The 12,753-nt window shown below is 55.5% G+C and overlaps 1 protein-coding gene across 3 annotated transcripts; it reads left to right on the forward strand.

Moving 5' to 3' along the window:
- The first annotated feature begins 962 nt into the window (after positions 1-962).
- LOC144735187 (P3 protein-like) lies at positions 963-11,520 on the forward strand. 3 transcript variants are annotated; one of them, XM_078617645.1, is made up of 2 exons: positions 963-1,087; positions 9,583-11,520. In XM_078617645.1, the coding sequence occupies exon 2, from the start codon at positions 9,721-9,723 to the stop codon at positions 11,191-11,193; it is 1,473 nt and encodes a 490-aa protein (XP_078473771.1). In that variant the 5' UTR covers positions 963-1,087; positions 9,583-9,720; the 3' UTR covers positions 11,194-11,520. The 3 variants fall into 3 exon arrangements, with proteins under 3 accessions (XP_078473771.1, XP_078473772.1, XP_078473773.1); XM_078617646.1 differs by lacking the exon at positions 963-1,087 and adding an exon at positions 1,094-1,254; XM_078617647.1 differs by lacking the exon at positions 963-1,087 and adding an exon at positions 1,261-1,620.
- Positions 11,521-12,753: the final 1,233 nt, after the last annotated feature.

Consider the following 12,753-nt stretch of genomic DNA (forward strand, 5'->3'; position numbering starts at 1 on the left):
AATGTCCCCCCCCCCCCCCAATATATTGCTATCAAAAATATTTAAAATAATCATTGCTATGCTATGTAAATAAAAACAACAATTTGCTAAACCTTGGCCACAATATCTGGACTTGTCTTCATATAACAATGCATAGATTTTTGTTTATATGATTGTGGTTATGGTTGTACTTTATTAATCCCTAATCTCTGCCATTACAATGAAACAAGAAATGCTAAAATATATATATATAAACAGAATTATGTAATACAATACACTACTAGACATTATTGTAAAAAAAAAATCCATCCTGTGTGTTAGTGAATTTTTTAATATTTTAGGCAGGAAATTAGTTTTCAAATTTAGATTATTTTTTCTGGGGGGGGGACCCCCAGACCCCCTGAAAGATTTGCCCCCCCCCCATGTTGACTCCATGGCTACGGCCTTGCCTTAAGCCCACATAGTTATTGGACACGAGTGTTCAAAGTGCTTGTCCCAGGTTGCCTCTCGTTCTTCATAGCAGTAGGGGAGGCAGGAGGGGGGCAGAAACGATGAGAGAGGCGGTGGGGGGAGGGGTGATCACGTGGATATCACGTGGCCGTGACTCACACGCGGACGAGTCACGCGCGGGGGGGCGTGACCGGGAGTTTGGGGGAGGGCGTGACGGCCTTCCCCGACGGTGACGTCATGCATACATCCTCACGAGGGCGACGTCACACAGGCGACGCTTTCATTATTCATTTTCCTGACGTCACGCGCCCCGAGGGGTGGAGGGACGCGGAAATCGCGTGACGTCCCCCGCGGCGTTTTGTAATCGCCGGATGACGTCATCGCGCCTTTCAAACAAAACCGGGGCGGGCGGGGCGACGGGATGGGCGGGGCGATGAGGTGGGCGGGGCGACGGGGTGGGCGGGGCGACGGGGAAGATCTCGCCACACCGATTGGCTCGCGAGCCGCGTGAAGAAGGTGGGAGAGAGAGGTGGGGGCCTTCACGGGTCGTCATTGCCGACCAATCAGGAGCGGGCGGGTACAGTCCGGAAGCGTGCGTGCGTGCGTGCACTGCGGTGGTTGGTGACTCCGTTATCGTCAAAGCCGCCGCCGCTTCTGTGTGAGTTTATTACCTCTCGCACTATCGCCTCGTACACTGTTGACACACACACACTGCCTGCCTCCCTCCATCCCCCTCTCTCTCTCCCACCACCCCGTGCAACGCTGTCGCGTCGACCGTTATATCTGCCTCGGCAACGCTCGCCGTCCCGTCTCCGTTACCCACAGGTTAACACTCGTCCTGATGTGTCGCTGGCGTTACCATACCTCTCCCCCCCCACCCCCCACTTTGTTATCCCGAAACCCTCGCCGCGGACTTCCACATCGGGCTACGTGCGGACCGTTGTGCGCGCAGTTGACTTGTCTGGGCATCCCTTAACCGATTCAGAAGCGGGGTCATATATTCCTTTCTAGATTTGAAGCTTTCGCGACTGCAAGGATTTTTCGGTAAAGTCACGTGGGTAAAAAAAATAAATCTAATTTAAATTAATAAAAGTAAAATAAAAAGTAATTTACTTGACCTGGAGGAATGCGGCGAGCTCTAGGCTCGTTTTCGCAGACACGGGGTGCTACTACAAGCGACACGGGGACACGGTGAGATACAGATGCGTGCGGGGTCACAGGGCTTCAGCAGGGGTACAAGGATACAGGTGGTGCAGAGACACGGGGCTACGGGGCTACAGCAGTACAATGAGATGTGGGTGACAGGGAGACGGGGTACAAGGAGACGGGGGGTACAGGAAGACGAGGCGTTCAAGGAGACGGGGTTAAAGAGATGGAGGAAGACATTGCGAGGTGGGACACGTGGGCTTGGGGCGGTCACGACCGGCTCGCGCATCTGCGCGTCTCTGACAGCCCTCGCGCGAGAAACGGCGACTTGCGTGGAGAGGCGTGTGGTGCCGTAGGAGGGGGCTTGTGGCGTGAGCGCGGGGTGGTGGAATGGGGAAGGACTGGTGTGGAAGCACTGTTTAAGGAAGGTCTGTGGGTTGTGATGGGGGGGGGGCGGGTGGCGTTCTGTGTGGTAGCGCTGTGTGGAGTGGTAGTGCTGTGTGGGAGAGCTGTGTGGTGTGGTGTGGTAGTGCTGTGTGGTGTGGTAGTGCTGTGTGGGAGTGGTAGTGCTGTGTGGTAGTGCTTTGTGGTGTGGTAGTGCTGTGTGGTGTGGTAGTGCTGTGTGGTGTGGTAGTGCTGTGTGGTAGTGCTGTGTGGTGTGGTAGCGCTGTGTGGTGTGGTAGCGCTGTGTGGTAGAGCTGTGTGGGTGGAGTGGTAGTGCTGTGTGGTAGTGCTGTGTGGTAGTGCTGTGTGGTAGTGCTGTGTGGTAGTGCTGTGTGGTAGTGCTGTGTGGTGTGGTAGTGCTGTGTGGTAGAGCTGTGTGGAGTGGTAGTGCTGTCTGGTAGTGCTGTGTGGTGTGGTAGTGCTGTGTGGTGTGGTAGTGCTGTGGTAGTGCTGTGTGGTGTGGTAGTGCTGTGTGGTAGAGCTGTGTGGTAGTGCTGTGTGGTGTGGTAGTGCTGTGTGGTGTGGTAGCGCTGTGGGGTGTGGTAGTGCTGTGTGGTAGTGCTGTGTGGTGTGGTAGTGCTGTGTGGTAGTGCTGTGTGGTAGTGCTGTGTGGTGTGGTAGCGCTGTGTGGTAGTGCTGTGTGGTGTGGTAGCGCTGTGTGGTGTGGTAGCGCTGTGTGGTAGTGCTGTGTGGTGTGGTAGCGCTGTGTGGTGTGGTAGCGCTGTGTGGTGTGGTAGCGCTGTGTGGTGTGGTAGCGCTGTGTGGTGTGGTAGTGCTGTGTGGTGTGGTAGCGCTGTGTGGTGTGGTAGTGCTGTGTGGTGTGGTAGCGCTGTGTGGTGTGGTAGCGCTGTGTGGTGTGGTAGTGCTGTGTGGTAGTGCTGTGTGGTGTGGTAGCGCTGTGTGGTAGTGCTGTGTGGTGTGGTAGCGCTGTGTGGTGTGGTAGCGCTGTGTGGTGTGGTAGCGCTGTGTGGTGTGGTAGTGCTGTGTGGTGTGGTAGTGCTGTGTGGTGTGGTAGCGCTGTGTGGTGTGTTAGCGCTGTGTGGTGTGGTAGTGCTGTGTGGTGTGGTAGCGCTGTGTGGTAGCGCTGTGTGGTGTGGTAGCGCTGTGTGGTGTGGTAGCGCTGTGTGGTGTGGTAGCGCTGTGTGGTGTGGTAGCGCTGTGTGGTGTGGTAGCGCTGTGTGGTGTGGTAGCGCTGTGTGGTGTGGTAGCGCTGTGGTGTGGTAGCGCTGTGTGGTGTGGTAGTGCTGTGTGGTAGTGCTGTGTGGTGTGGTAGCGCTGTGTGGTAGTGCTGTGTGGTGTGGTAGCGCTGTGTGGTGTGGTAGCGCTGTGTGGTGTGGTAGCGCTGTGTGGTGTGGTAGCGCTGTGTGGTGTGGTAGCGCTGTGTGGTGTGGTAGCGCTGTGTGGTGTGGTAGCGCTGTGTGGTGTGGTAGTGCTGTGTGGTGTGGTAGCGCTGTGTGGTGTGGTAGCGCTGTGTGGTGTGGTAGTGCTGTGTGGTGTGGTAGCGCTGTGTGGTGTAGTAGCGCTGTGTGGTGTGGTAGCGCTGTGTGGTGTGGTAGTGCTGTGTGGTGTGGTAGTGCTGTGTGGTGTGGTAGCGATGTGTGGTGTGGTAGTGCTGTGTGGTGTGGTAGCGCTGTGTGGTGTGGTAGCGCTGTGTGGTGTGGTAGTGCTGTGTGGTGTGGTAGCGATGTGTGGTGTGATAGCGCTGTGTGGTGTGGTAGAGCTGTGTGGTGTGGTAGCGCTGTGTAGTGTGGTAGTGCTGTGTGGTAGTGCTGTGTGGTGTGGTAGTGCTGTGTGGTAGTGTTGTGTGGTGTGGTAGTGCTGTGTGGTGTGGTAGCACTGTGGTGTGGTAGTGCTGTGTGGTAGCGCTGTGTGGTGTGGTAGCGCTGTGTGGTGTGGTAGCGCTGTGTGGTGTGGTAGTGCTGTGTGGTGTGGTAGTGCTGTGTGGTAGCGCTGTGTGGTGTGGTAGTGCTGTGTGGTAGCGCTGTGTGGAGTGGTAGTGCTGTGTGGTAGCGCTGTGTGGTGTGGTAGTGCTGTGTGGTGTGGTAGTGCTGTGTGGTGTGGTAGCGCTGTGTGGTGTGGTAGTGCTGTGTGGTGTGGTAGTGCTGTGTGGTGTGGTAGTGCTGTGTGGTGTGGTAGTGCTGTGTGGTGTGGTAGCGCTGTGTGGTGTGGTAGTGCTGTGTGGTGTGGTAGCGCTGTGTGGTGTGGTAGCGCTGTGTGGTGTGGTAGCGCTGTGTGGTGTGGTAGTGCTGTGTGGTGGGGTAGTGCTGTGTGGTATGGTATTGCTGTGTGGTGTGGTAGTGCTGTGTGGTATGGTAGTGCTGTGTGGTGTGCTAGCGCTGTGTGGTGTGGTAGTGATGTGTGGTAGCGCTGTGTGGTGTGGTAGCGCTGTGTGGTGTGCTAGCGCTGTGTGGTGTGCTAGCGCTGTGTGGTGTGGTAGTGCTGTGTGGTGTGCTAGCGCTGTGTGGTGTGCTAGCGCTGTGTGGTGTGCTAGCGCTGTGTGGTGTGGTAGCGCTGTGTGGTATGGTAGTGCTGTGTGGTGTGCTAGCGCTGTGTGGTGTGGTAGTGCTGTGTGGTGTGCTAGCGCTGTGTGGTGTGGTAGTGCTGAGTGGTGTGGTAGTGCTGTGTGGTGTGGTAGTGCTGTGTGGTGTGGTAGTGCTGTGTGGTGTGCTAGCGCTGTGTGGTGTGGTAGTGCTGAGTGGTGTGGTAGTGCTGTGTGGTGTGGTAGTGCTGTGTGGTAGTGCTGTGTGGTGTGGTAGCGCTGTGTGGTAGTGCTGTGTGGTGTGGTAGCGCTGTGTGGTGTGGTAGCGCTGTGTGGTGTGGTAGCGCTGTGTGGTGTGGTAGCGCTGTGTGGTGTGGTAGCGCTGTGGTGTGGTAGCGCTGTGTGGTGTGGTAGTGCTGTGTGGTAGCGCTGTGTGGTGTGGTAGTGCTGTGTGGTAGTGCTGTGTGGTGTGGTAGCGCTGTGTGGTAGTGCTGTGTGGTGTGGTAGCGCTGTGTGGTGTGGTAGCGCTGTGTGGTGTGGTAGCGCTGTGTGGTGTGGTAGCGCTGTGTGGTGTGGTAGTGCTGTGTGGTGTGGTAGTGCTGTGTGGTGTGGTAGTGCTGTGTGGTGTGGTAGCGCTGTGTGGTGTGGTAGCGCTGTGTGGTGTGGTAGTGCTGTGTGGTGTGGTAGCGCTGTGTGGTGTGGTAGCGCTGTGTGGTGTGGTAGCGCTGTGTGGTGTGGTAGCGCTGTGTGGTGTGGTAGCGCTGTGTGGTGTGGTAGCGCTGTGTGGTGTGGTAGCGCTGTGTGGTGTGGTAGCGCTGTGTGGTGTGGTAGCGCTGTGTGGTGTGGTAGCGCTGTGTGGTGTGGTAGTGCTGTGTGGTGTGGTAGCGCTGTGTGGTGTGGTAGCGCTGTGTGGTGTGGTAGCGCTGTGTGGTGTGGTAGCGCTGTGTGGTGTGGTAGTGCTGTGTGGTGTGGTAGCGATGTGTGGTGTGGTAGTGCTGTGTGGTGTGGTAGCGCTGTGTGGTGTGGTAGCGCTGTGTGGTGTGGTAGTGCTGTGTGGTGTGGTAGCGATGTGTGGTGTGATAGCGCTGTGTGGTGTGGTAGAGCTGTGTGGTGTGGTAGTGCTGTGTGGTGTGGTAGTGCTGTGTGGTGTGGTAGTGCTGTGTGGTGTGGTAGTGCTGTGTGGTGTGGTAGCGATGTGTGGTGTGGTAGCGCTGTGTGGTGTGGTAGCGCTGTGTGGTGTGGTAGCGATGTGTGGTGTGGTAGCGCTGTGTGGTGTGGTAGCGCTGTGTGGTGTGGTAGCGCTGTGTGGTGTGGTAGCGCTGTGTGGTGTGGTAGCGCTGTGTGGTGTGGTAGCGCTGTGTGGTGTGGTAGCGATGTGTGGTGTGGTAGCGCTGTGTGGTGTGGTAGCGCTGTGTGGTGTGGTAGCGCTGTGTGGTGTGGTAGCGCTGTGTGGTGTGGTAGCGCTGTGTGGTGTGGTAGCGCTGTGTGGTAGTGCTGTGTGGTGTGGTAGTGCTGTGTGGTGTGGTAGTGCTGTGTGGTGTGGTAGTGCTGTGTGGTGTGGTAGTGCTTTGTGGTGTGGTAGCGCTGTGTGGTGTGGTAGCGCTGTGTGGTGTGGTAGCGCTGTGTGGTGTGGTAGCGCTGTGTGGTAGTGCTGTGTGGTGTGGTAGTGCTGTGTGGTAGTGTTGTGTGGTGTGGTAGTGCTGTGTGGTGTGGTAGTGCTGTGTGGTGTGGTAGTGCTGTGTGGTGTGGTAGCACTGTGGTGTGGTAGTGCTGTGTGGTAGCGCTGTGTGGTGTGGTAGCGCTGTGTGGTGTGGTAGCGCTGTGTGGTGTGGTAGTGCTGTGTGGTGTGGTAGTGCTGTGTGGTAGCGCTGTGTGGTGTGGTAGTGCTGTGTGGTAGCGCTGTGTGGAGTGGTAGTGCTGTGTGGTAGCGCTGTGTGGTGTGGTAGCGCCATGTGGCAGTGCTGTGTGGTGTGGTAGCGCTGTGTGGTGTGGTAGCGCTGTGTGGTGTGGTAGCGCTGTGTGGTGTGGTAGTGCTGTGTGGTGTGGTAGCGCTGTGTGGTGTGGTAGTGCTGTGTGGTGTGGTAGTGCTGTGTGGTGTGGTAGTGCTGTGTGGTGTGGTAGCGCTGTGTGGTGTGGTAGCGCTGTGTGGTGTGGTAGCGCTGTGTGGTGTGGTAGTGCTGTGTGGTGTGGTAGTGTTGTGTGGTATGGTATTGCTGTGTGGTGTGGTAGTGCTGTGTGGTATGGTAGTGCTGTGTGGTGTGCTAGCGCTGTGTGGTGTGGTAGTGATGTGTGGTGTGGTAGCGCTGTGTGGTGTGGTAGCGCTGTGTGGTGTGGTAGCGCTGTGTGGTGTGCTAGCGCTGTGTGGTGTGGTAGTGCTGTGTGGTGTGCTAGCGCTGTGTGGTGTGCTAGCGCTGTGTGGTGTGCTAGCGCTGTGTGGTGTGGTAGTGCTGTGTGGTATGGTAGTGCTGTGTGGTGTGCTAGCGCTGTGTGGTGTGGTAGTGCTGTGTGGTGTGCTAGCGCTGTGTGGTGTGGTAGTGCTGAGTGGTGTGGTAGTGCTGTGTGGTGTGGTAGTGCTGTGTGGTGTGGTAGCGCTGTGTGGTAGTGCTGTGTGGTGTGCTAGCGCTGTGTGGTGTGGTAGTACCCTTTTATCTGGCAACAAAACTGACACTTTTTTTTTACAAGGAGTCATGTTTGCATTGACCACAATACCTGCAGTCGGAATGCACTACTCTGATGGTGCATTGTCTTTGAGTTGTGCGCCTTTTGGCGTCATCTGGTCCAACACCATGTGAGACTAGGCTCTAAGGAAAGCTGTCTCGGGTGTGGACCAATCAACTTTAAGGACAGTGCATACATTATCAGAGTTATGTTTTTTGTTTGCATTACGACTGCAGGTATTGTGGTCTATGCAAACATGACTCCTTGTAAAAAAGGTGTCAGTTTTGTTGCCACATAAAAGGGTAAAAAAACAATTATCAGGTGCCAATTCGTTACTCGTACAGCACAGCCGGTTGTGTTGGGGAGTAAACCCGCAACATTTACAATTCGAGTACGGCGTTTCGCTGGTGATTTGCAACCAGCTTCATCAGGCGAAAGCCGGCATTGTGAAGAAGTCCTCCTGGTTCGGCCTGGTCACCGCTGACGTCATCGGCAAGCGGTGTCTCAACCGCTCCTGCGCCCCCAATAACCGACTTGCATTGACCAGCGGTGGTGAAGTATGTTCAAGTAACCACCATCACCCGCACGGCGTGGGGAGGTTTTCATTCAGCGGTGGATTGACAAAGTTCTTTACAAGCCGTATTGTCATGCACATACAATGTATTGTCATGCGCATACAATGTATTGTCATGCACATACAATGTATTGTCATGCACATACAATGTATTGTCATGCACATACAATGTATTGTCATGCACATACAATGTATTGTCATGCACATACAATGTATTGTCATGCACATACAATGTATTGTCATGCGCATACAATGTATTGTCATGCACATACAATGTATTGTCATACACATACAATGTATTGTCATGCACATACAATGTATTGTCATGCACATACAATGTATTGTCATGCGCATACAATGTATTGTCATGCGCATACAATGTATTGTCATGCGCATACAATGTATTGTCATGCGCATACAATGTATTGTCATGCGCATACAATGTATTGTCATGCACATACAATGTATTGTCATGCACATACAATGTATTGTCATGCGCATACAATGTATTGTCATGCGCATACAATGTATTGTCATGCACATACAATGTATTGTCATGCGCATACAATGTATTGTCATGCACATACAATGTATTGTCATGCACATACAATGTATTGTCATGCACATACAATGTATTGTCATACACATACAATGTATTGTCATACACATACAATGTATTGTCATGCACATACAATGTATTGTCATGCGCATACAATGTATTGTCATGCACATACAATGTATTGCCATGCGCATACAATGTATTGTCATGCACATACAATGTATTGTCATGCGCATACAATGTATTGTCATGCGCATACAATGTATTGTCATGCACATACAATGTATTGCCATGCACATACAATGTATTGTCATGCGCATACAATGTATTGTCATGCACATACAATGTATTGCCATGCGCATACAATGTATTGTCATGCACATACAATGTATTGTCATGCGCATACAATGTATTGCCATGCGCATACAATGTATTGTCATGCACATACAATGTATTGCCATGCACATACAATGTATTGCCATGCGCATACAATGTATTGTCATGCACATACAATGTATTGTCATGCGCATACAATGTATTGTCATGCACATACAATGTATTGTCATGCACATACAATGTATTGTCATACACATACAATGTATTGTCATGCACATACAATGTATTGTCATGCGCATACAATGTATTGTCATGCGCATACAATGTATTGTCATGCACATACAATGTATTGTCATGCGCATACAATGTATTGTCATGCGCATACAATGTATTGTCATGCACATACAATGTATCGTCACGTGGAGCAATTTCGCAAAGCAAGCGCACATATCTTTCGGATGAAGGCGTACGGTAGATCTTCTTGGTTCTTTCGGTAAAGTCACGTAGAAGGTAAATAATAAAATAATAAATATCAAACATAATTAAATACAATTCCCACGACGTTTCGGCCACAACGCAAGCAGCCGTCCTCAGGTGAAGAACAGGTCTGTCGGGGAGACAGCGTCTAGTGTGTAGTAGTGTAGACCTGTTCTTCACCTGAAGACGGCTGCTTGCGTTGTGGCCGACACGTCGTGAGAATTATTTTATTATGTTTTATTTTTCTTATTTTATTACTTCCCTTCTACGCGACTTTACCTGAAAGAACCAAGAAGATGAATCCCTGGAGTCACGAAACTACGGTAGATGTCACCCGGCACCGCAATAAAGGCAGTCCCTAGGTGCACCAGAGTTGATCCTGTACCACCACGACCACCACCACGACCACCACCATGACCACCACCATGCTGCTGCTGCTGCTGCGGTGCATGCGTCCTGAACCCTGACTTGTCCCGACAGGCTCCGATCGCGCGGGAGGCAGCATGGCAGCCGGCGCGAGAGCCGTCAAATAAGCGCTGGGCCGCGCCCAAACGCACGCCGTCACCGGCGGAGAGAGAGCGAGAGGCGTCGGCGGCCTTCGTTGGCGCCGCGTGGGGGATGCGCGCCGGCTCATGGCCCCGGCCGGGCCGTGCGGCGCTCTTCTTCCTCCTCCTCTGCGCCGCCGCGCTGAGCCGGGCGGCGCCGCGGGACCAAGCCGGCGCCGGGCCGGAAACGTCGCCGGCCAGAACCGCGGCCGAGGTCCTGGCCAACACCTCGGGGCACCGGTCCGCCGACGCGGGCGAACCGCTCCAGTCGTTCCCGAGCGGTAACCCCGCGACGGGTTCCGACGGGAGCGGGAGAATCGACGGGAGCTCCCCGCGCAGGGCTCACCTCCTGGCGGCGCACGCGGTGGGAGCGGAGGAACACGGGGAGGTCTCTGCCGCCCCGGTGAAACGGTTTCCACGGCCGACCGAGCCGAACGCGCACAGGATGACGACGGCCGTTACAACCGCCGCCGTCGCCAACGGCACCGCCTCGGCGACCGTCGCCACCACCGTTGCGACCACCGGTGCAGCAGCCGCACCCTCCGCGGCAAACGCCACCCTCCTCTACGGCGGCGGCGGCGGCGCTAGTCCGAGGTCGGGGATTTTGCCGGGCAACGGCACGGCGGCGGGCTGGGCCCCGGCGGGCGTGTCGCACTTCCTGGACTCGCCGGTGCTCTACATGCTGCTGCCCTTCGTGCTCTTCAACAAGTGCGCCTTCGGCTGCAAGATGGACGGCGAGGCGCTGCGGGGCCTGCGCTCGAGGCCGGCGCCCATCGCGCTGGGGCTGGCGGCGCAGTTCGTCGTGATGCCGCTGCTCGGCTACGGGCTGTCGCGCGCCTTCGCGCTGGACGAGGAGCTCTCGCTGGGGCTCGTGGTGGCCTGCTCCTGCCCCGGCGGCGGCGGCGGCTACCTCTACAGCCTGCTGCTGGGCGGCGACGTGGCGCTGGCGCTCGCCATGACGCTCGCCTCCACGCTGGTGGCGGTCGCCGCCATGCCGGCGTCGACGGCGCTCTACGGCCGGGCGCTGGGCGTGCACCACACGCTGCGCGTGCCCTTCTCGCGCATCCTCGCCACGCTGCTCTTCGTGCTGGTGCCCGTGTCGCTGGGCGCCCTCGTCAGGCGCCGGCGGCCGCTCCTCGCCGAGGCTCTGCTGGACGTGATCCGCCCGTTCACGCTGGCGGTGGCGCTCGGGGGCCTCTACGTGGGCGCGCACGCCGCCGTCTCGCTGCTGGGCGGCGCCGGCGCCCCGGCGGGCCTCTACGGCGCCGCCGCGCTGGTGCCCGTCTGCGGCCTGCTGGTCGGAGCGACCCTGGCCCGCGCGGCGCGCCTGCCGGGCCCCGCGGCCCGCGCCGTGGCCATCGAGTGCGGCGCGCAGAACAGCCTGCTGGCGCTCGCCGTGCTGCAGCTGTCGCTGCCGCAGGCGCAGGCGGACCGCACGTCGCGGGCGCCGTTCCTCGTCGCGCTCGGCACCGCCCTCGAGATGTGGCTGCTGCTGGCGCTGAACGCCGCCTACAGTCGCCTGCGCCCGGCCAAGTCCGACATCTAGGGGCGTGGCGGCGAGCCGTATTTATTTGGGTGGCCGTGTGGCGCAAGGCGCCGGTCGCGGCACAAGGGCCAAAGGCGCCGTCCCCGTTTTGGCGGCTCCCTGAAAGAGCGCCGCGCGAAGCGTTCGAAGGCGTCTCGTTAAGGGGTGGGGGGTGGCGCGCGGGGGGTTCGGTGTGAATTGTAAATAGTCGTCCTCGTCGCTGACTCTGCCTATGCAGCCACAGTTCTTGCCGCAATTCATATTAAATACTACACGCCTCGCAAAGCTCCAGTGCGCGTTGCCCGTCGTCGCTGTGTTCATTGTGCAATACAGAATGTTGTTTACTCACCCGCTGATGAGTCTTTGAATTGTGTCGCTGTTTTTGTTGTTTGCTAACCGGGAGCCGTGACCAGCCGTGTGTGGTCGGTGGGGGGGGGGCACTGCCACTATGCAACACCCACAGCGTGTCTAGATGTGACTAAGAGACTAAGAGACACCCACGGCGTGTCTAGATGTGGCTAAGAGACACCCACAGAGTGTCTAGATGTGGCTAAGAGACACCCACAGTGTGTCTAGATGTGACTAAGAGACACCCACAGAGTGTCTAGATGTGACTAAGAGACACCCACAGAGTGTCTAGATGTGGCCGAGACACCCACAGAGTGTCTAGATGTGGCTAAGAGACACCCACAGAGTGTCTAGATGTGACTGAGAGACACCCACAGAGTGTCTAGATGTGACTGAGAGACACCCACAGAGTGTCTAGATGTGACTAAGAGACACCCACAGAGTGTCTAGATGTGACTGAGAGACACCCACAGAGTGTCTAGATGTGACTGAGAGACACCCACAGAGTGTCTAGCTGTGACTAAGTGACACCCACAGAGTGTCTAGATGTGACTGAGAGACACCCACAGAGTGTCTAGATGTGACTAAGAGACACCCACAGAGTGTCTAGATGTGACTGAGAGACACCCACAGAGTGTCTAGATGTGACTGAGAGACACCCACAGAGTGTCTAGCTGTGACTAAGTGACACCCACAGAGTGTCTAGATGTGACTAAGTGACACCCACAGAGTGTCTAGATGTGGCTAAGAGACACCCACAGAGTGTCTAGATGTGACTAAGAGACACCCACAGAGTGTCTAGATGTGACTAAGAGACACCCACAGAGTGTCTAGATGTGACTAAGAGACATCGTGTCTAGATGTGGCTAAGAGACACCCACAGAGTGTCTAGATGTGACTAAGAGACACCCACAGCGTGTCTAGATGTGGCTAACAGATATCCACAGTATTTTAGACAAAACATTGTGGTATTATTTTTTGAGTCTACGTATTTTTCCCCCTCCAATGACGGAAACGTTAAATACACAATTGCGCATAGTCGGCTCAGTACTGAGTCACCAATTCATTTTAAATGTTACGCCACATTTTCCTCTATTGACTTGCTTCTATGAGTTATTTTCAGAGAGCCTACACTAGTGTCACAACAGCATTGTGCTGGTAGGAACCTCCTGGTTACACCAGCCCAGAGGGGATTATAGTGTCCGTCCGTCGTGCATCAAAAAATGAGAGGGG

This window comes from Lampetra planeri, chromosome 54, assembly GCF_965212315.1.
Source record: "Lampetra planeri chromosome 54, kcLamPlan1.2.h2, whole genome shotgun sequence".
Classification (NCBI taxonomy): Eukaryota; Metazoa; Chordata; class Hyperoartia; order Petromyzontiformes; family Petromyzontidae; genus Lampetra; species Lampetra planeri.